Here is a 21,688-nt window from a genome sequence, read left to right on the forward strand (position 1 = left end):
TGTAGCAGCTGGCATAGTGACTTTCGAATGCAGGTTAGGGTCTTGCACTTTGGCGTTTGCATGTTCTCCCTAAGCCTGTGTGTACTCCAACCTCCTACACTGAAAAACTATGATGGGCTGTTTCCTGAGAGGGAAATTGTTTTTTTTTTTTTTTTTTTTTCCAAACAGGATGTGAGATTGTGTGCGTATTATTTGTGGACTTGTGAGACTTTTCTTGCCTGAACTGTTAAAGACATGCATGTATAATGTGGAACGACCTGCAGTGAATCACATGTTTTCATCTTAGCGTCGACTACAGGGTATTAAGTCTATTGGCTAGCCTAGGCCCTGCTTAGCCTCGATAGAACACCTGTGGGCTTTGGTGTTGAGGACGTATTCGAGTTTAAGTTGTTTGTCTCTCAAGTTAACCCTTTTGATTGAGATCTGATTCCACAGTCAGATCACAGTATTTAACTAGCCACTAGTCAAACGTGTACCCGGCTTTTTGTCATTAGTCAGCCAGTAGAATCCCAACTGCAACTTAGTTAAAGTTGGAAAAGAAACTTGGCAAAGAACAGTTTTATTGTGCCAAAAACCCTTTATTGTTCTTACAATAATCGATTTAGGAGAAAAACAAACTTAAAACTCGAACAATTCAGGTACACAGTGAGATGAATGAACTACACTTATAGCAGAGCCCAAAGCGCCTCAATCCACCTAACACCTGAACAGTGCCTTGCTCAAGGATACTGCAGCATATGGATGAAGAATCACATTGACAACCTCCCAATTGTGAGAGAACCACTCTACCGACTGATGAGTGGAGAACATTCATATTTCAACTAAAGAGTTCTTTTTCTGACGTCTCCAGTGAGGTGTAGGATGACTTGTATGAAGATAAGAGTAAATCGGAGTAAAGAGTACTGAAAAGATAAAGACAAATAATAAAACACTTTAATGAAAACAGAGCTTCACTGCCTCTAAAATCTATGCAATGAATTTGCAATGTTTAAGGTAAACTTCTTGCAGGAGCTTTATTGATACCAGCAGTAGCCCAAGGCTCAGTGTGAGTATTTCTCTACAAAACTAAGGCAGCAAATTTAGAAAGCCGTCTTACTTTTGTCGCTGTCGTTAGCATTAAAGAATCTCCAAACGGCAGACTCTCTCGTCTGCCTGCCGCTGACGCCGCTGATGCATGACGTTACGACGCAGGACTCGCTGGGTTGTATCGGGGAGCTCTTTAAGAGCACTAGAAGGTTCAGCAAACGTACATTCCCAGATCACACCCATTCATGTTCCCGTTTCTGTCTGACGTTTCCAGCCGTTGATAATCCCGTTCTGTGATGTTTTGAGGGAATAAAGTATAACCCATGTATTGTTTTGTACTGAACAAACTTTCCATGAGCATCTCCTATGTGTTTCCCCATGCTTGATATATTTTTTCCCATTCTTCACATCCTAGATCCCGCTGCCAGATGGTACACATATTTTTACAGAAGCCTTTGTGCAACCTGCCAAATGCCTTGTAAAACCCTGAAGCCTTTCTGTGCTGTACCAGGAAAATCCAGATAGTCCAGCAGGTTATTCCCTTTGTCGAGTGGGAAAACTCTTAGTAACTGTCTTAAGTATACTTTCAAAAATCACCTTTGCTTTCCAGACCATGTTTTGTCAATGACTCAAAGTAAGATAAGAACATTCAGTCAGAATGCGGGTCAATAAATACTTTAAATAAAAAGACACATTTTTGATGAAGATTAATGTGTCAAACATAACGACGCACGCAGATGTAATAAAGTTATAGGTGCAGCAGCTGCAGAGACTCTAGCTTCTAATCTGAAAGTCAAAGAATCCCTCAAGTGAGCATTAAAAAGAATACCATTTTATGTCTCTTATTTCCAAAATACATCAATGTTTTCAGTGGTTCACTCTCAATGCATGAACTCTGCTTCACTTATATTTCCAAACACATTATGCGGTTGATCTGGTCTCCTCGTGAAGAGGCTTTGCTGACCGGTACCTGAAGCCCGAACCCTTCAGTCTGTGTCTGAATATTGCTACAGTAAGTCGTCACAAACTGCAACACAAGACTTCATACTGGGATTCGAACCCGGGCTCCCAGACCATGACTTAACCTGACGCACCACCACAGAAGCAGCAGGTCATTTCAGAGGATCTCTGTGAGTGGCCGTCGCAAACGCACCGAGCTCCGGAGCAACTCAGTCGCAGCTTAACCAACAACTGAGCGCAGATAGCATGTGACTCAATACCTGCACGGCTACTGATTCACGACTCCAGACACACTCCAGGTAGATAACACAGAGCTCCTTTGTGCGGGTGTGTGTGTGTGTGTCACGCAAAGGACGCGTCTGTCACTGACCTGAGCGCTCGGGCGCTCTGTTTTCACAACAGGAAAACACACTTCAGCACAAACAAACCAGGTAATGCCACATTTCAAACTTTTCAATGTTCAAACGCATGTCAAATAACGAGAGTCAGAGCGGAAACAGTCAGACAGTAAAGTCACCGGAGGAGCAGCCGGGGCTGAGATAAGAAGCCTCCGCGGTACAGTGAGTGCAGCAGTGCATACCAGAGCTGCACGAGTCCAGAGAGGCAGTAAAACTGAAATACCAGACATGCACGGAGAAAACCTCACAGCTGGTCTAAAGGCTCCCTCGCACAGAGATGCACGCTAACTCCGGGAAACACAAAGCAAAGCAAAGCGGCTTACTTTCAGCGGCGCGGACTCTCCCGGGATGGGAAGGTTCGCTCCGGAGTCTCCCTCCGGTGAGAAGTGTGAGAGGAAAGGAGGAGGAGATGACGAGCGGGAGAGAGGAAGGGCAGAGTGAGGAGGATGAGAGTGAAAGCCGCTCGGAGAGCGCACTCCCGCCGTCCTCTTGCTGCCTCTCAGGCTGCCGCAGGAAGACAAGCAAAGAACATTCTTTCTCTTAAGGTGCTAACAGCCCTCCGGTGCCCCCCCTCCTCCTCCTCCTCTCTCTCTCTCTCTCTCTCTCTCTCTCTCTCTCTCTCGTGTCACTCCTTCGTCCCTACAATCCCCGCCTTCACCGCAAAATTAGCCTTTACTTTGCCCCCCCACCCTCGCCGCCCCCCCCCCCTGCATCCTGTCGCGGCTGACACAGGTAGAGAGAGCGCGCTCGTGCATTCTGGAGGGAAGCCGAAGGGTGGATCATTCACCAGCCAGCGTATCCACAGGTGGAGGAGTGCGCGTAAAATGCACTTCCAAGGGGAAAAAAAGGAGGGGGAAGCACAAGGACCTCGAGCCAAATATGGAGAGGGGAATGTAAACACGGAGGCGGGTACTCTCGGGGAGCGGGGGGATGGGGGGAAACGGTGGACAAACTGCAACCTGCAACTTGAACCTGAGCGCAGCCTGCGGAGAGAGAGGATGAAGATGTGGAGGGATAGAAGAGAGGAGGGGGCTGGAGAGGGTCGAGAAGATCAAAACTTTTACATTTTTCTATAGAATACGAAAGAATAAAAAGAAACGGACTGGTTAAATTAAAGGGAATGCCTTTTCTTCTATTCAAGCAGCGTGTTCTTTTTACATCATTTTTTTATTTATTTTCTTGAATTTTTTTGATGCCGTTATTAAGTTTAGTTATTTAATTTTTCTTTTTCAATATATGTGCATTATACAAAAACTTATTGGGGATGTACAAATAGAAGACCAGTATTCGGTCTGATACTTCACAGAATATTTGTAGTTGTGCTCAGAAAAAGATCCCTGATACAATCTACATATGGAGTATAAATGACCCTTTATGACATTTAATTTGTATTTTTATCTGTGCTAGTATCAACAAGTAGCTGAAGGTGTCCTGTAAATCGGTGCATCCCAGCTTCGCTCTGCTTCTGTATTCTTTATTGAAAAGATCTTTTTTAAAACATGTTTGTGTTCTTTTTCTCCTTTTTGAAAATTCTTCAAAAAAAATCTTTTTTGAAAAAATAATTTGTAAAAAATTTTAGCAATATTTTTCTAGTCTAAACACATTTCTTTTCTTTTTCTTTCTTACTCATCTTTTTTACAAGAATTGATTTAGTGATTTCGTTAGTATGAAAAGAGATCATTTCCTCTCTTGTCAAAAGAGTTCTTTTTTCCTGCATTTCTTTTGGACTGAAAGAAAACAAACAACTGTTGCGAGCTGCCGCCTGTCTGCCCCCCTCATTATGCTGCAGAGCATGCGTGTGTGCTGATGGTTAACAAACATGTGTGTCTTTGCATTCATGTGAGCGCACACGTGTGTTTACGTGCCACTTCTGCCCCGGCAAACGATCCATCCTGATTACACGGCTCGCCCCGGGGCAGATTTAGCAGAGGCATAAAACAGCTGGAACTCAAACCTCAAGTGACGGGCGAAGCGCTGGCTTCAGCTGTCTGCATGTGCAGTTTGTCCACGTGCAAAACCCCGAGTCCGACTCTGTGAGGAAACAGCCGCCTGCAGACGCGCTGCGCTCGTCTGGCTGCTGCCGGAGGGGTGATCGTCGTTACACCCATTCCCAGGAAAGACGCCTTTGTGACCACAACAGTTGCAAGGCGTCACGTTGAAGACCGAGCAAAAACCCACAAGAGCGGCTATGGCCAAAATCCAAACACACGATCTGCAGCTGCACCCACAAGAGGCATTAGCTACTCCTGAACCCCCCCCCCCCCCCCCCCCCCCTTCGTATTCATTACTGGACGCTTTAGGCCACTTACAGGCCAAAAATTGATAAAAACATCACTGGATACCAGAAAAACACCCACCGCTGCTCCCAAATAATCACTTCATAATGTAGAGAAAACCCTCGCAACAGGAGGAAATACAAGCAGTGAGTTTGCATGTTCTCCCTGAGCATGTGTTCTCCAGAGACATCGCCTCCTACCAGAACCAAAGGACGGCCGTGCTGGGATAGCCCTGGAAATGGATGAATGAATGAATGAATAAATGGATGAATGAATGAATGAATGGATGAATGAATGAATGGATGGATAGATGGATGGATGGATGGATGAATGAGTCCATCAAAAAAGTGAAGATTAAATTAATTAAATTTAATTAAATTAATAAATCAATGAGTTGCTGTTTGTGAGAATGACTTGTTTAATGGATGATGGATGGATAGTTGAATGAATGGATAGATGGATGGATGGATGGATGGATGGATGGATGGATGAACTGATGGATGGATGAATTGATGAATGGATGAATGGATGGATGGATGAATTGATGGATGGATAGATGGATGGATGGATGGATGGATGGCTGGATAGTTGGATGGATGGATGGATGGATGAATTGATGGATGGATGGATGGCTATTCATGGAGGCAGTTTGGTTCCTGGATGTCTGAGGACTAAAACAGTAAGGCCTTGTTTACGTTACTTCATTTTGAGCAAAAACAGAATTTTTTTAGTGTTTGTTTCAAAAAAAGTTTTGCATTTACATGGCAGCATTCTGAAAACGGTGTCTGTTCACACGGGAATGGCAGAAACACAGGATGGCGAGTACAGGAGCATTCCAATAAACAGACAGCAAAGTCTGATTGTTACTACAGTGACTGTCAACTCTAAAGCTAGCAGGTTCAGGAGGATATGGACTGGAAGTCACGACACTAAAACATTGTTGTTAATATTTTATAAATAACTTAAATATTTTTGGTGTTCACGCCACAGAGGACGAGGGTCACAGAGACGAACGTCTCTTCGTCTGGGTCTGTCGCTGACCGTCTTTCTGTTAATTCATGACTAATGAATAAGTGAGAGGAACCAGACGGAGCCGCACAGGAAACAAAGTTGAAAGAAAGAAAAAAGTTACGCAGCGTATCTGGAATCATGCCTCACCTGCTTCGAGATGGGAGGCGTCCTGGTAGGAATCACGTCGGACTCGAGGGTCCAGGGTGTCGTAGTCCACCGTCACACAGGGTCCGTTGTGCCACAGCTCTCTGCCTGCCAGCACAAACCACAGGCTGAGTCGCACCGCAGCCTCAATGTCATCCACATAATGATGAGGGCTTTGCTTTTGGTTTGACTCTGCCTCTGTGTGTGTGTGTGTGTGTGTGTGTGTAATCTACAATCTGAATTCCTCTCAGATGTGTGTGTGTGATAAGTGGTCATATTGCTTCCTGTGTGGAGCAGAGGGGGGAGATCATGGGGGTGGGGGCGACGGTGCCATGTCCAACACTGCCACCACCTGGTACTGTACTCAATTACAAGTAAAAGTACTCCTGATCAAAAAAAAAAAAACTTCAAGTCAAAGTACAAGTGGATATTCTCTCTTTGGTCTTCTTTTCAAAAATTACTCCAAAAAATCATTTATTATACAGAGGTAGTAACCTAAAAGTACTGCTGTTAAAAAATATTTTGACAAAATATATTATTTTAAAGAATAACTAATTCAAATATTTGTTAACGGTTAAACAAATACGAGTCAAAGTACTGAAGTTATATAGTACTCGAGTACATATGCAATGTGCTGCACTTAGAGTTTTGCTTATTGATTATTAATTAATTTGCTTTAATTCATGAATAAAATATATTTTTAAGAAAGTATTCCACATCTTAGTTACTGATTAGCTTGTGTGGTGCTTATTGCTTGAGTTGTACTCAATTGCAAGTAAACCTACTTCTGTTGAAAAAATATTCAAGTATTAGTTACATTTTTACCAGCGTAATGATATGTTACTTGTTACGTGTGATAAAGAGCACAACTGAAAGAAATAATGAAGCAAATGTATAAATTGCTCCATTTGAAGATTTAGTTGCCTCCTAAGCTGTACTTAATTGCAGATAAAAGCATGTTAACATATACTCTGCTGTTAAATAACAGTTAGTAAAGCAGTGACACTAGTGGCGTCGTCAAGCTAAACACTAAATATACTTTCTGTGGTTTTAAAAAACGGTGTTCAATTAGGTGTTCACGGCCTAGGAATTGAGAACGCTCTCAACAAAAGTTTGAGGAAGCTGTTCTACCTCCCAAGAAGGTACATGAAACCTCCGTCAGCCTCACAGAGGGAAAATGCAATGATAAAGGGACTGAGACCAGGACCAGGACCAGGACCAGGACCAGGACCAGGACCAGGACCAGGACAATCTGGACTGGGAGTCATGACACTCTGGAGGAAAACACTGTTCCAATCTACTGAGCATGTGCAGAACAACTATTTTTTCCCCCGTTTCCATGGAGATAGAGTTGGATCAAGTCCGAAAAGTTACACCTTTTCAAAAAGTTGCATTGTCAGTTGCTCAGAGCACCGTTGTCATAGAAACACACCCGAAATGCATCAGGAGTTTGGAGTCCTCACTTGAAGACGTTGCACACTCGGGCTAAATTCTATTTAAGGAAAATTATTCTTCAAAAAAGAATGAAGTATGTGAATGCACACTTTGAAAAGCTGAATTTAAATATGTTGTCATTCAGTATTCACAAAGCCCTTCAGTGTTGTAAAATGCAGGTATTTGTAATGAACATAATTTTTTGAGCATTAAATGGTTGATTTTGCGTCTTCACAGATTCACAAATTGTGTAATTAATTCATTCTTCTTTCTTAATAAAGTTGATTCACCACCCTGCCGCCCAGAAAGTTGTGATGAAGCCCCTTTCGTCACAGCTCGCTCCCTGTGTGCTGCTACAGACTTTGCTCAAAGACAAAGTTTCTGCTTTACCTGCAAACTTTTCAGGACTTTCAGAGAGAAGCAGCTCCACTTTTCCGTCCTCTGGGAACTGTGAATCTGGAACACGGAGAGAGAGAAATCAGACAGCTGGAGGGGTGAACCTCCTCCGCCACGTGGCCTTCACACCTGCAGAGCTCCCAGAGTGAGCTCAGGTCGACCGGGAGGGAGGCAGGAAGGAGCACGGCCTGCAGGTTTATCAGTTACACATTAAGACTGATAGCAGAGCGGAGGGACCGAGGCGGCGGCGGCCCTTTAGAAATACCGTGGCTGGCGCAGTCCAGGTCCGCCTTGTAGAAAGTCAGGGACTGTCCGACCACCAGGCCCGTGTGAAACTGGAGACGGAAGATGACCTGACGGCAGGCCGACTGGCTGTTTTTATCATAACAAACCACCTGGAATCAGGAAAAGGAGGGCACGTGGCGCATTTATTCACTGCTGCTGTGGCTATGTAAGCTAGCACGCTAACTAGTCTGGCTAGCCTGGAGGTGCTAATCCTTAATGAAACAATCTGATGTTTAAGTTTAAACTACAAAAATTAGCAAATAATCTAGTTTTGCCAGTACAATCTCATGATTATGCCAACTGGTCCTCATTCCTTTCAGAAAAATTAATATTAAAGGAATACTCTGAAGATTTTGGATCCACGCCCTTTCCCTAGCATTCAATTAAAAACTTTTTTTGTTTTCGTTTGTTGGGCCACTAGAGGGTGCTGCTATTTGTTTGTGTTGTTGTCCATCTACTGAGCATGTGCAGAAAGTTGCATTTCAAGCCGTTTCCATGGAGACAGAATTGAAGCATTTCAGAAAAGTTCCACCTTGTAAGCCATTCTCAAAAAGTTGTGTTTTCAGTGGCTCTGAGCGTAGTCATTAAACAGATACCCAAAGCATAACAAAGGTTCTGCACTGTCACTTGAAAACATTGCCTTTAAGAGTAAGACCGTCTCTCTCACCATGATATCTCCATTTAGCAGCTGAGCCGGCTGAAGCACAAAGTACAGCCGATCTATCTGAGAAGTGTTCACATGGCTGAGAAAGAGAGAGAGACAGACGGACAGAAAAAGCACACGTTTTAGAATTTTTAGGTCAACCTCAATGGGCTTTTTTCTAAAAAGATGAAAAAGATCCTCACTAGACTGCTGACGTGCAAACAGATTGTAGACTTTGGTAGACCCTCAGGAAAAGAGAGCAACCTGAAAAACAATAGAAACAGAACATTTTTTATAGTAGAGCCTTGCGGTGACTGTGGGCAGCAGGTGGGGTGGGTGGCCGAGCGCCTCATAAACAGGCTGCTCCCTCCCCTCAGGGGCATTCACAGATTATCAAACACAGCTAAACCCAGAAACCATCGGCGCCAGTGTTTTTTATTTTATCATGTTTCTCACTTATCCCACAATGTTTCTCACTTTTCTGATGATGGTTCTCACCTTTATTATCACTTTTCTCATCATTCTCCTCATGGCCTTTGTCACTCTTTTTATGTTTCTCACTTTTTTAATCACTTTTCTCATGATGTTTCTCACTTTACCAGTGATGTTTCTTACAGTTCTCTCTTTACTCATAACTTTTCTCATGACGTTTCTCACTTTTCCCATGTTTCTCACTTTATCGTCGCTTTTCTCATAATGTTTCTCGCTTTGGTCATCACATGATTGTCCCCATGAACTTTCTCACATCACAAATAGCTTTTTACATGACTTCACTCAATACTTTCTCATCACTTTTTTTTTAAATTTTCTCATGACTTTTTTTCTTTTCTCAAGACTGTTCAAAATTTTGTCATTTATTTTCAATTTGCTCATAACTTCTAAATTTTCTCATGTCTTTTCTCATCACTTTCAAAACTTTTCTCATGAGTTTTTATCATCAATTTACTGATGTCTTTTTCATGGTATTTCATCACTTTTCTCGTTGCCTTTTTGTATTCTGTAATATTTTTCCTGGCTTTTTGCCATGTCATACATGTTATAGTCAAAAACTGCATATTCTTCCCCCCATGACTGTAAGCAAAGTTTAATATATATATATATATATATATATATATATAAAATGTGTGTGTGTGTGTGTGTGTGTGTGTGTGTGTGTGTGTGTGTGTGTGTGTGTGTGTGTTTTACATGTTCAGAAAATTATACTTCCTGTTGGGTTTTTTTTTCAAGCTTTTTAAATGCATATTTTTCAGGTAGTAATTATCAACCTGATGTATGCTAGACAAGAGTGGGGGATGTTCTCCAAAACAAACGGGCTAAAACATCATAAAAGCAGCTAAAAGTTATCATTGTTTGTACAGGATGCCCGATAAATGGTCAACAATAGCTGTGTCTCAGTTCAGGAGATGCAGCCTTCTCATTTGTGCTACAAATAAAGTTAACTATGCAGTCTTTAGCAGGAACAACAAACATACAGCCAACTGAAACCAGAGGGAATATTCAAAGAAAACTTTTAGCTAAAAACAAAAACGAATAAATAAATAAATAAATAAATAAAAGCATATTGAAATAATTTCACTGCAGATCACACTATCATGATAAATACACAGGACACACCTCAACATTCATTTGCACTAAAGCAAAGGGTAAACTTTGGCAGTGTCCACATCTTTATGTTATGTTTCCATTTTAGTGGCATGGCCCAGGAAATATCACCTGGCCGAATATTTGCTGAGTTGCATGAATGATAAAGTTTCCATGTTCAGCTCCTTGACTAAGACATCCTTTGATAAATGTAATTTGACCTGCGGGGGGGTCAAGCCGCTCACCTCCATCCGGTCGTATCTTGGGTAAGCCGTGAAGAACAACACAGAGGAGGAAAGACGGAGACGGACGCATCCTCAGTCCACCTTTGAGCACGCTGCCCAGCATCCACACATACCTGAACAGGCCATTGAAAACATCGCTTACAGCTTCAGTCTGGTATGTGTTGGGGGGTAAATTAATCCATGACTCACCGTTTCTGTGAGGGAGTCATCAGAGCAGAGAGCTTGTCGTTGTAGAACCTTCTCATGGCAAAATGGTCCAGAGAAAGGTCTGCACTGAGGGAGAGGCACATATTCAGACGACGGTGCAGCTCGGACAGGCAGCACGGATACATCTCTATTTACAGCAACCTTTGACTGGGTTCATCAGTGCTTTACATAACGGGCAGTAAGGTCCCCCTCCTTGTAGCACAGATGCTCTCTAAGCTGCCAAAAAACATCCTCTGCTTTCAGAAGGAGATGTCACTCAGCTCTGTCATTTTCCAGTCTGTGGCGTAAAATCTGTCAACTTGCAATGGTAATAATAATTCAAAACGGTTTCTTTCTTTTTTAACTTATCAAGTTGAGGTTTAATTTAGTTTTAATGCACCACAAAAATGTTACGTGGATGTGTTGGAAACCCAAAAGGATTAAACCAGGGTGAACAGACCAGGTGAGTTGGACTGAATTTAAACTTTTAACACTACTCCCTGTTTATCTTCATTATAAAGTAAAGATGGTGTTTTCTCAGTCATGTAATCATCTTTAATGGTGAAATCATGAATAAAGTGTAGGTTGATGAATGCATAGACAGGGTGTGCATTGTTGTCGCTGTTCTGTAGAAAAAAACACTTCAATGCATTTATTGTTCTTGGGTAAAAAGTGTGGTATTAACTCAGTTTGACTGACTTTTAAATGACAACAGATATTGCAGAGATTTCGTGTAGCTTTTTTTTATTTATTTTTTTGTAAAAATGTCTAACTCATCCATAATGTCTATGAATCAGCAGCTGACAACATGTTTTCATTTAGAAAACACTTGACATCCAATCAAGGTCACTGCTTGGTGTGTGGCAAACATCTTGGAGTTATATCAGGTCATTTTCACTCTCAGTAAGTGATAGCTCAGCTGTTTCTCAAGGGTGACTCGGCTGTTGGGCCATGAATGGGTGCAGGCACACACACACACACACACACACACACACACACACACGCCCACCAGCATGGTGACTTCCTCTTTTCTGCATTTGAGCTCATCTTCCTTTCAGTGACCTTTCACTGCATCTCACGGTGAGCTGTTCCCCGTCCAGCTTGCTCATAAAGTTCAGCGTCGTACCACTGCTGTTATATTTATTACACTGAAATCAGCTGCTTCGCAAACTCAGCGTACCCACGTGCATGTAATTTACGAGTAAATAAACGCACCGGTGTCCAACAGCAACGAGATCCCTGCCCGAAAATCAAATAACAGAGCAGTTCAAAGTCTCTCCAATCAGCCGAGCTGCCCTTTGCCTGGTGAAGACTTTCTGTTGGTCGGCCCATTGTTTTCTCAGCACTCTCTGAACTGCAGCTCCAACACGGATCTGTCCCCAAACATTAAAACTAAAGAGTGAAAAGGAAATCTGTTGCAGCTTCATGGGAGTCTGACAGTTTTCTTTAAAGCACAGGAAAGCCCAGGGACACAGTTTGCATCTGTCTTTAGCTGAACACCAGTATTAAAATAGCCAAACGTGAAGGTAGCTGTAGTGGCAGCTATGGGATGCAGGTGGCGCTGTCAGGTGGGACAGCGCAAGGGATTATGGGATGCCTTTTCTAGGGACTTTTATGTTATAACAAGATGGGTGAGGTAAGTGTGGCGGCAGATCCGTGTTGCATGTCGTGGTTTACCCACAGTGCCATTACAGAAAACATCGCCACTAAAAGAAATCCAAACGCACAAGTCAGCAAATGTACATATTCTCCGTCTGGCTGCAAAGCTCTAAGATAAGAATATCAATTCCACTCAAGTCTGTCTGATACACTCACAGCCTCTGCTTTGCATGACGAGAGAAAGAAGGGACGAAATAGTTCCCCCGGCGCTGTTCAAAGGTAGTAAGATCTGTCTGTCCAGTCATCTGCAGTCCTGTCTCTCACTAGTGTAGACCAGCGGTCAAAACTAAAAGCTTGTTCGGCATGAAATCTACCTGTGAAGCAAGAAAGAAAGAAAGAAAGAAAGAAAGAAAGCACACTTGATGACTCAACTTCCCTGAACTTTAACCCATCAGTTTCATCACTAATCTTCACTGCTCATACCAGGAGCACTGGGTTGATGACCATGGAGCATATTAAAAGCTAACGGCATGTCACACTGTGGGCATCAGTGTTACCTGGCTGACGTGTTGCTGAAGTGGATATAGGACGCTATCAGAACTCCCAGCCGGCCTTTACCTCCCTGTCGATGACGGAGACAGAGTCAGGACACGTGGACAAGACGCAGTTTGATCATTTGTGTTGTGAACTCTCTGTTAGCGATGGTCGTTCTAACCTGAACAAGTCTGAAAAGAGAGTCTGGAAGTGTTGGCGAGTGCTCTCCGAAGGGCCGGTGTTCTTACCCTGCAGTGGAGCACCAGAACGTGCCTCTGGTCGCTCTGAAGCCAGCTCTCCATCGCCGTGCACACGTTGAAGATCTGATCCAAGCCGGGGGCCAGCTGGTCCACCCAGCCCGTGTCCAGAATCTGCCTCAAACACACACTGACATGCAGTACATGGAAAAAACTAGAAATTCACCAATACAAGTATCTGCTACTGGGCCCCATGCTGCATGGAGGGCAAAGACCCCTGATCCGTTGTGTATGGAACGTGAATCGGGCTTAATGGCTTTTCATAAATACTTAAGTCAGTACTCCATATCAATAAGTAGCTAAAAGGGGCTTGTACTTTCACTAATATTAAAAAAAAGTGGCATTGATACACTCCTAGTAAAAATAGCACACCGAATTAATATACACACTGCGGATTGCATTGTGAATGATATCTATGAGGTGAAGTACTGTGATATTTTCAGACTGTAAATCAAGTCTTTAAATAGTTATCAATTAAACATCTTGTCATGTTAGGAAAGAAAAAAAATCCATGCATTGTCTGACTTTTAAGAAATCAATGCTGTTTCCAACGAGGCAGATCATGTGCCTCCCCAAAGGAAGAGGCTGCAGCTTCAATGAGGTGAGTGAGTGAGTGAGTGAGTGAGTGAGCTCTAGAATCCTCGCATTATCACTGCTTGAAGCAAACAGATTTATGAACTGATGATGAGAAGAAACAGCAGCAAAACCAGCTGAGATAACCCACCAACATGCAGATAGCGCTGAGAAAGCCGAGCTAACCTTCATGTATGCATGTCGAGCTAATATTGATCACTTGATGCGGAACTGCAGACTGACGCTGAGTCGAACGTTGTGCTCAATTTTAGTGCTGCTAAGAAACCGATTTATGAACAAAAGCAGGCAGCAACAAACCAGCTGAGATGAAGCCCCAGCAGCACACACAGGGACTCTGATGGTGTGGACGCTAATGCTAATAGACTGATGTAGGATATCTGTCAGGTTCTTGTCAGCAGGACGGAGAGTTTTCTCCCAGTAAACAGAAGTTTAGTGAAATAGTGACTGCAGCGACAGCTCGAATGCTAAAAGCTGTCTGAGTGGAACAGAGACAGAACTAATAATAGAAACGGAGTGAAATAGTGGGAAATGACTAATGCTGAGAGTGAACTGGAAGGAGGCGGGACCGGCCTTCCTCTGCGGCGTGCCGTCGCCGCCGCTGCTGAGGACGGTTTGCGTTACCTTGTGTTTCATGGCGGTGAGGGCAGCATGTTTCTGCGAGAGGTTGACGAGCTGGGGAAACATGGCGTGAGAGCAGATGAGTGGGAATATCGCCTTTATTTGTGCGTTTGTTGTGCTTGTGCTCGTCCTGGCGTCTCACCATGTAGTTGTGTCCGTGTTTGGACTGCAGCATGTGGACGATCTCCTGCAGGCCGTGCAGGTACGCCTCCTCCGGACAGCCCGGGGGGCAGAAGGTGGTGATGATCCGCTCGGTGATGTAGGTCAGGTCGATTCGGTGCCGTTCCTCCATGGCTGTTCTCGGTCACGCGGGCGCCTGCGTGTTTGGGGGGAAGTGGTGCACGGTGGGAAACACAAGGTCAGTTCAGGCCAGCTGGAAGCTGAGTCACTGGAAACCCCCCCCAGCCCCACCCCTGCTGACCGAGTTGATCGAATAATGATGACAAGGCACAAGCAGCACAAACCTCAAGAAACTGAAACACTCGCTCAGCATTCGCTCTGTTTAAACTCACATGACCTTGAAGTCACACGCTCCGTTTATCAATTTATCCACTTCAGCAACAAATAATAGCACCGAGACACAGGAAACGATCAGAAAAATCAAGGAACATAAAGAACATTCAACCTTGGGTCAAAAAACTACTAAAATTAAATTTGAACAAAACTACGAAGGAAAAGAAAAAAGTTGAAAATACATTTAAATGAGAAAATGACAAGAAAATATAAGAAATAATTACCTCCGCCAGGAGGTTATGGAATCACGTCGGTTTGTTGGTTTGTTTGCAACATTACGGAAAAAGTGATGGACGGATTGCAATGAAGGAAAGGTGGGACTTGGGCTAACTTAGAATTGATTAAATTTTGGTGGTGGTCCAGATCACTGTCTGGATCCAGGAATTTTTTAAAGGATTCTTTATCATTGAGAGATAGGGAGTCTTTCACATGGTTGGGCAGGCCCGCCGACAGGGGGCGATAAACGCCTGGTTCACAGAACGCGTCCCTTCCGATGCGGAAGTGGGAAGCGCGCCGACTGTCAGATCGGCGCCCCGTTAACCTATCTCACGGTTCATACAGGAGACGCAGGGGACCGCCTCGTGCGTAACGGCTCGCGCTGTGGACTGCGGCTGCTCTGCTCCTCTCTATTTTCTCCGTCAGCCTCGCGCCGTGCACCGCCAGTTGTAAAGCTGGACAGAGCAGATCGCACCACACAGGAGGTCGGGAACGGAAAATACGAGAGAATCCGGTCAATTTTCAAATTAAAATGAAGTTAAATAACATAAATTATGTTGCTTTTCAGTTTTCCTTTTCAGATAAACACACACACACACACACACAGGGAGAGAGGGCGACAGAGAGAGGCACCGCACGCTGCAGCGCTCCACTCTGATCACACCCGCGATCACAATGTGTGATTATATATGCTGTTCTTATGATTGTTGGTGACTGATTTGAGCTGTGGAGGAGGTCTGCGCTCTCTGAGTGCCAATTTCTAGTTGTAAATATTCTGATTTAAGTGTTGGAAAAAAAAGGATCAAGTTTAGTGTAATCACTACTTTAGATAGCTGGTACATTATATATATTATATAGAATTATAATCAAAAATTAAAAACTTAGCTGCAAATACTAACCAAACTTTAAAAAATTGACCACAGTTGTTTTCTTCATGTATGGATGGTTTTCTTCATGTTTTCTTCTTTCCATAAACTCCTGTTTAGTGCTTCATCAGTCACGAACTCGGTCTTAGCATTAACCTGTATCCACCGTCACTGGTGTGAAAACTATTATTTCCAGTCTTCAAGGTCCCTGGACCGACATGTTCTCAACAACTTTCATTAAAGAACAAAACTGAACATCGCTGTATCTTCATGAATAGTCTGAAAGCATCACGCCTGAAGTGTGAAACTAATATATATTTAAAAATAAACAACCAGTCTCTTGATAAACCTTCTGCAGCATAAACTGAGACAACAAGAAACCTCATTTGATGGAGAAGGGACGTCAAACACGTTTTAGTTGAGGGGCCACATAAAGTTCCATTTCAAACTGAGAAGTTTTTCTTTGAAGTAGCTTATTTTCTCCAAATGAAACATTTACCATGGAAAATTGACAGTAATGTCAATATAAAACCAATTTTAATGAAACCTTCTGGTACAAAGTACTTTAAACTGTCTCAAAAAAAAAAAAAAAAAACTTCTTCTCCTGCAGGTGTTGTGCCCTGCATGTTTTTACAACCACTTTTTCACACAGGGTCATGCAGGTTTGGATTTGTTTTTTTTTCCCTTAATAATAAAAACTTCCATTCAAAAACTGCATGTTGCGTTACCGCGTGTTGTTGTTGTCTCGTGTTTAAGTTTGTTTGATGATCTGAAAGATTTCGGTGTGGCAAACGAAATCAGGAAGGAGGCAAACACTTTTTCACATCCCTGTATTCTGCAGACCTGTTACAGCTGCAGTTTTACGTTTTACACTAAAGGTAATTTCATAGTTTTTTTGGGGGACATTTAATTTTTTGCCATTAACATTTTATAGTTATATATGCAATTTATACAGCATGCATGTGCACGTAAGCAAAGGTCACGTTTAGCACAGTTGCATTTATACCTTGTCATTTCATAGCTTTGAATTTGTTGTTGTCATCGTGCCTCTTTTAAATTCAATCCTCAGAATGTGTGTTTTAAATAAATGAAAGTTATTTCTAGCATAGGGGGCAAAAGTGCATGTTGGGAAAAGAAAACCATGAATCTTCTGTTGTTCTTTTTTTTCTTCTTGTTTTGTTTTGGGTTTTTTGGGGTGGAGGTTGCTGACAAACCACCCTGAATGTGGCTATGAACACATTATTAACGCAAACTTTCAAGAGAAACTGTTAGAAGAAATGCAAGACTTCATTTTTCTAGTAACTCCACTTCATTTGGACACGCTCGTCAAGTAAATGTGTACATTTGGTGTTTTACTAGCGCTTTGTGTTACATCCATCGTATTTTCTCATAACCAATGGGAGATGCTGAAGGAGGTGATTTCCCTGCACATTCTTGTGTAAACCGTGGAGCGGATGAATCGAGGAAATTACACGCGTGTCCGTGCACACGGCGGAGTGGCGAGGAGCGGCGGTTAACCTCGCCTTCGCCCTCACCATGTGACCACAACAGAGTAAACAGTGGAAGAGAAACACAGGGCGAACCCACCGGGGAAGCTCCCCATCTCCTCCCAACAGTCACAGTGTTTATTCGGTTGAGGCAGAGGAGGTGTCAGCTGCGAGTCAAGCTTATCTGGAGAAACATTTGAGTGGTCTTTACCATAACTCTGTAAATGGCACTCTCCCTGCACAGTGCAGCTATGTTTGGAGTCCAGATGAAGCCTCATCGTAAAGGCTGTGCGGCTTCTCGCACACCTCCTCTGCTGGAGCGTGCCATGCCAACCACAGGCACGTTAAGCAATAGTGAGTGAATTTAACCCATTTTCTGAAAATTGCTTCATTTTTTCATCTCTGGCGAGAGGAAAAACAAGACAGGAGGGTGTTTATGTAGGTGAATAGGAGGTGAAAGAAAGCATGACAGTAAAACGAGAACAAAGCTATTCATTAAAAAATATACCTCTTCCTACTCCTTTATGTTTCCATAAATACAGATTACAATTTATTCTGTCTATATTTGTTTAATTTATTTAGATTTTTTTTATTTATTTATTTGTTTATTTTTTTTATTTTTTTTTGTATTTTTGTGTCTTTTACATGTTCAAATTGAATAAAACATTTTTTTATTTATCTGTTTTTTGAATAAAGCTGCTGGTAGCTTACCATGTCCCCAACTGCATTATTTTTGAGGGTTTTTTTCCAAGTATACTGTAGCATTTGTTTATTTTTTTGTTTTGTTTTTTTATCATATTAGCTTTTTGGTGTTTTTGCATTTATGATAAAGAATGATTCATTCATTTTTTCCATAATTTCAGGAACACTCTGTTATCTACATGGTCTCTTTCCATATATATTGTTAAAATTTTCAATCTAAACTGCACAAATGAAAATATTGCATCAAGAGCTAATGTTTGTTCAGTTTAATTATGAACTTTCCCTCGATGGACGAGCTGCTTGGCATAGGATCCACCATCACCTTTATCTGTGGGAAAAGTTGCTCGGAAAATTTTAGCAATACATAACTCTTGGAAACTGCTCATTATAAAGTTGATGATATGCTTGTGTAGTTCAGCATTGCTCCAAAAATGATGATAAGATAAGATGAGATGAGATAAGATAGGATGAGATGATATTACATAAGCTAAGACAAACCTTTTTTTGTCCCACAAGTGAGAAATTGCAGTGTCACAGCAACACACTAGGCAGTCACACAGACATCTACAAACAACCTTAAAATGGCAACAAAGAAAAAATTATAATAAATATCAAAAGCTATCATCAAGGCAAATAAATAAGCTTTCGCCAACAACACAAAATGACAACAAAACTCACAACATAATCTCAAAATGGCAAAAATCAAAACAATTAAATATCAGAAAATCATGACTACAAGACATAATGAAGCAAAGTGACACTGAAGTACATACAATGTGACAAAAATGAAAACCAGAGTAAACTAAATGATACAAAAATGCTACAAACACACATGAAATGACCCCAAAAGACACAAAGTCACAAGAAAGATACAAAATAAGTACAAGAAGGCAAATAATGACTGAAAAATACACTTAATCACTTAAAAAAGACACAAAGTCACAAAAAAGTTGCAAAATAGCTACAAGAATCTGCAGAATAACTTAAACGAAATACACCAAATCACATGAAAAAGACACAAAGTCACAAAGAAGAACCACAAGAGAAAGAAATGCCGCCATGAAAACTCGAAGATTGACTACAAGAAGACACAAGATAGCAAGAAAAATACACAGGTGAAAAAAAAAACGACTGGTGACGCAAACTGCAAAGACAGAGACAGAGACACACAGAACAGCTGAAACAGGGCACAAACTACTTCACAAACACACATATAAGAAGCCGACACAATCACCACTGAGTGACACAAAGTGAGAAAAGAAATGAGTTGCAAAGTGAAACACAATTAAAACACAAACTTCCTGAAAACACAAGTGACCAAGAAACGACCCCAAAGAGAAATACATTTCTAAGTGGCCAGTAAAAGATATATCCACACCAAAAGGCCCAGAAATTAAGAAAATGGCCTAAAAAAAAGGTGAAATCACCACAAAGAGGCAGAATGGTGAAAGAGTTTAAAGAAACCCTTCACAGCTGTGGTTCTGACCCGCTTCCATTCTCAACATGTGTGAATTCTTGGTTTTACACACTTCCTGAAAACACAAGTGACCAAGAAACGACCCCAAAGAGAAATACATTTCTAAGTGGCCAGTAAAAGATATATCCACACCAAAAGGCCCAGAAATTAAGAAAATGGCCTAAAAAAAAGGTGAAATCACCACAAAGAGGCAGAATGGTGAAAGAGTTTAAAGAAACCCTTCACAGCTGTGGTTCTGACCCGCTTCCATTCTCAACATGTGTGAATTCTTGGTTTTACACACTTCCTGTGTGTCCTGATGCTCTGGAGCTGAAGCACTTTGCTTTAAAGAAACGAGCGACTTTCGTCCAATTCCGTATTTCAGGGCTGTTTTTCCAAAGTTTTTGAGAGTCCTGCGATCTAAATTTGTCTGCACGCCCTCCGAGAATCCAAAACAAACGGAAGTGTGCGACCTCACCACACACACACACACACACACACACACACACACACACACACACACACACACACACACACACACACACACACACACACACACACAGCTCACTGCTATAGGCAAAACTGCTCAGCAAAGTCCTTGAGCCAGGACTGGCCGCATCTAATTATAGTCTGTATTTCCCTTGTATTTAAAGGAAAACATTTCAGAAAGCACTGACCACCGTTGTTTGTTTGTTTCTGCTCCGCCGTACAAGTTTCCAGTTGAAAAATATCCTCTTCCACCTCCTACAAGAAGAACTGTCTGAAATGTCAACTGACCCACTGATTGATATTGAAAGTGTTGAAGTGGAAAATACCAGAAGTGAAACATTTGCTCAACGTGTGTCCTTTTTTAATTTAAAGTTGTTAGATATGGAACAGAAACAAGGCAGGACATGATTGACAAGGACAGGGAACAAAGCTAAATAACACCAAGCAGAAAAACTGTACAGAAACCCTAAACAGTTGAAAAGAAGCCCGTGCAATGAATCTAAAAGACACAAAGTGGCCAAAAGAGAGAAGGAATGGAGGGAAATTTTGAGGGGAGATTTGAACAAAAAAGAAGTGACACAAAACGGCAAAAATAGAGACGTTACATAAGCAGAAACAGACAAGTACTCGGGTTCAAAGAGAAGCCAAAGGTGCAGAGATTCAAATCAGCTCAAAGGCAACAACTGAGTGCTGCAGAATTTAAACAAAACAACAACAAAGTGAATCAACTTCACCACAAATGGACACAAATTCACCACAAAACAACAAATGACAGAAAATAACAACAAAATGGCAACAAGTAAGACAAAAAAACACACAAAACTGTCTCAGAGTGACACAAAAGACACACACTGACAACAAAACGTTCAAGAAGGGAAACAAAACTACATGAGCTGACCACAGAGTCACAACTAAATGACGACAAATAGATACAAGACAAAAGTGACACTTTATTACAACAAAGACAAACAAAGTGATGATAAAATGACCCAAAATCCCACAACGTGACTAAACACTGACCAAAGATTACCACAAAATGCTCACAAGGGGATCAAAACTGACTTCAGAACAAAACTCTTTTAAATGAGACACAAAAATGCTTACAGTGAGAATTAAAAATCTGATTTGATGCAAGCTGAGCAAAAGAAAACCACAAAAAAAAAAAAAAGACAGAAGTGAAATCAACTGCTACTGTGTGTCTTTTCCCTCCTATGAAGCGATTAAAATCACTCCAGCCGGGTTTAATCGTGAGGCTCAGTCAGAATCCGAGCACAGCGGTCATTTAAATCGCCTTCGTTCGAGGGTGATTTCACAGGCTGAGTGTCTCACTCACGCCGGACTCAAGCAGGGGGGGGGGGGTGTCTCATGGTGTCAGGGGGTAAACTGTGCATCTCCACGGGGAGACGCTCTGCCCTCCCCTCAGCTTTATGAGCCATCACATGTTCCTGCTCAGTGATGGTTTAATGACAGGTTGTAACGCCGGAGCAGACACGTACAGAGGCACCGAGCTCACCAGCAGCCAGTCACACCCCACAGCCACACGGCGAATACAGGAAAAGCACACTTACCCCGGCCTCTGCCACCCTCAACAAGAAGTACTACTCTCAGCAGTGTGGAGCCCGATGAGTGAAAGCCTGTGTGTGGAGAGAAGTGAGGTGGAGACTCTGACATGAGGAAGGAGGGAGGAGGAGGAGGAGGAGGAGGAGGAAGAAAGCATTATAAAGTGCAGCATTGCACTTTGAACTCTGTTGGAGTGCGCAGTGACAGCAGAC

The 21,688-nt window shown here is 42.3% G+C and overlaps 1 protein-coding gene across 1 annotated transcript in view; it reads right to left on the reverse strand.

Moving 5' to 3' along the window:
• tns3.2 (tensin 3, tandem duplicate 2) overlaps window positions 1-21,509 on the reverse strand; it is a 64,108-nt gene extending 42,599 nt beyond the window's left edge. The window contains exons 1-12 of the mRNA XM_030082460.1: window positions 21,485-21,509; window positions 14,330-14,503; window positions 14,191-14,241; window positions 12,967-13,089; window positions 12,742-12,806; window positions 10,589-10,672; window positions 10,400-10,512; window positions 8,777-8,837; window positions 8,598-8,673; window positions 7,911-8,040; window positions 7,640-7,705; window positions 5,819-5,923 (exon numbers count right to left, since the gene is read on the reverse strand). Of these exons, the coding sequence (XP_029938320.1) occupies window positions 5,819-5,923; window positions 7,640-7,705; window positions 7,911-8,040; window positions 8,598-8,673; window positions 8,777-8,837; window positions 10,400-10,512; window positions 10,589-10,672; window positions 12,742-12,806; window positions 12,967-13,089; window positions 14,191-14,241; window positions 14,330-14,479 (1,024 nt within the window). The 5' untranslated portion in view covers window positions 14,480-14,503; window positions 21,485-21,509. The remainder of the gene's footprint in view (window positions 1-5,818; window positions 5,924-7,639; window positions 7,706-7,910; window positions 8,041-8,597; window positions 8,674-8,776; window positions 8,838-10,399; window positions 10,513-10,588; window positions 10,673-12,741; window positions 12,807-12,966; window positions 13,090-14,190; window positions 14,242-14,329; window positions 14,504-21,484) is intronic.
• Window positions 21,510-21,688: the final 179 nt, after the last annotated feature.

This window comes from Salarias fasciatus, chromosome 23 (assembly GCF_902148845.1).
Source record: "Salarias fasciatus chromosome 23, fSalaFa1.1, whole genome shotgun sequence".
Taxonomy (NCBI): domain Eukaryota; kingdom Metazoa; phylum Chordata; class Actinopteri; order Blenniiformes; family Blenniidae; genus Salarias; species Salarias fasciatus.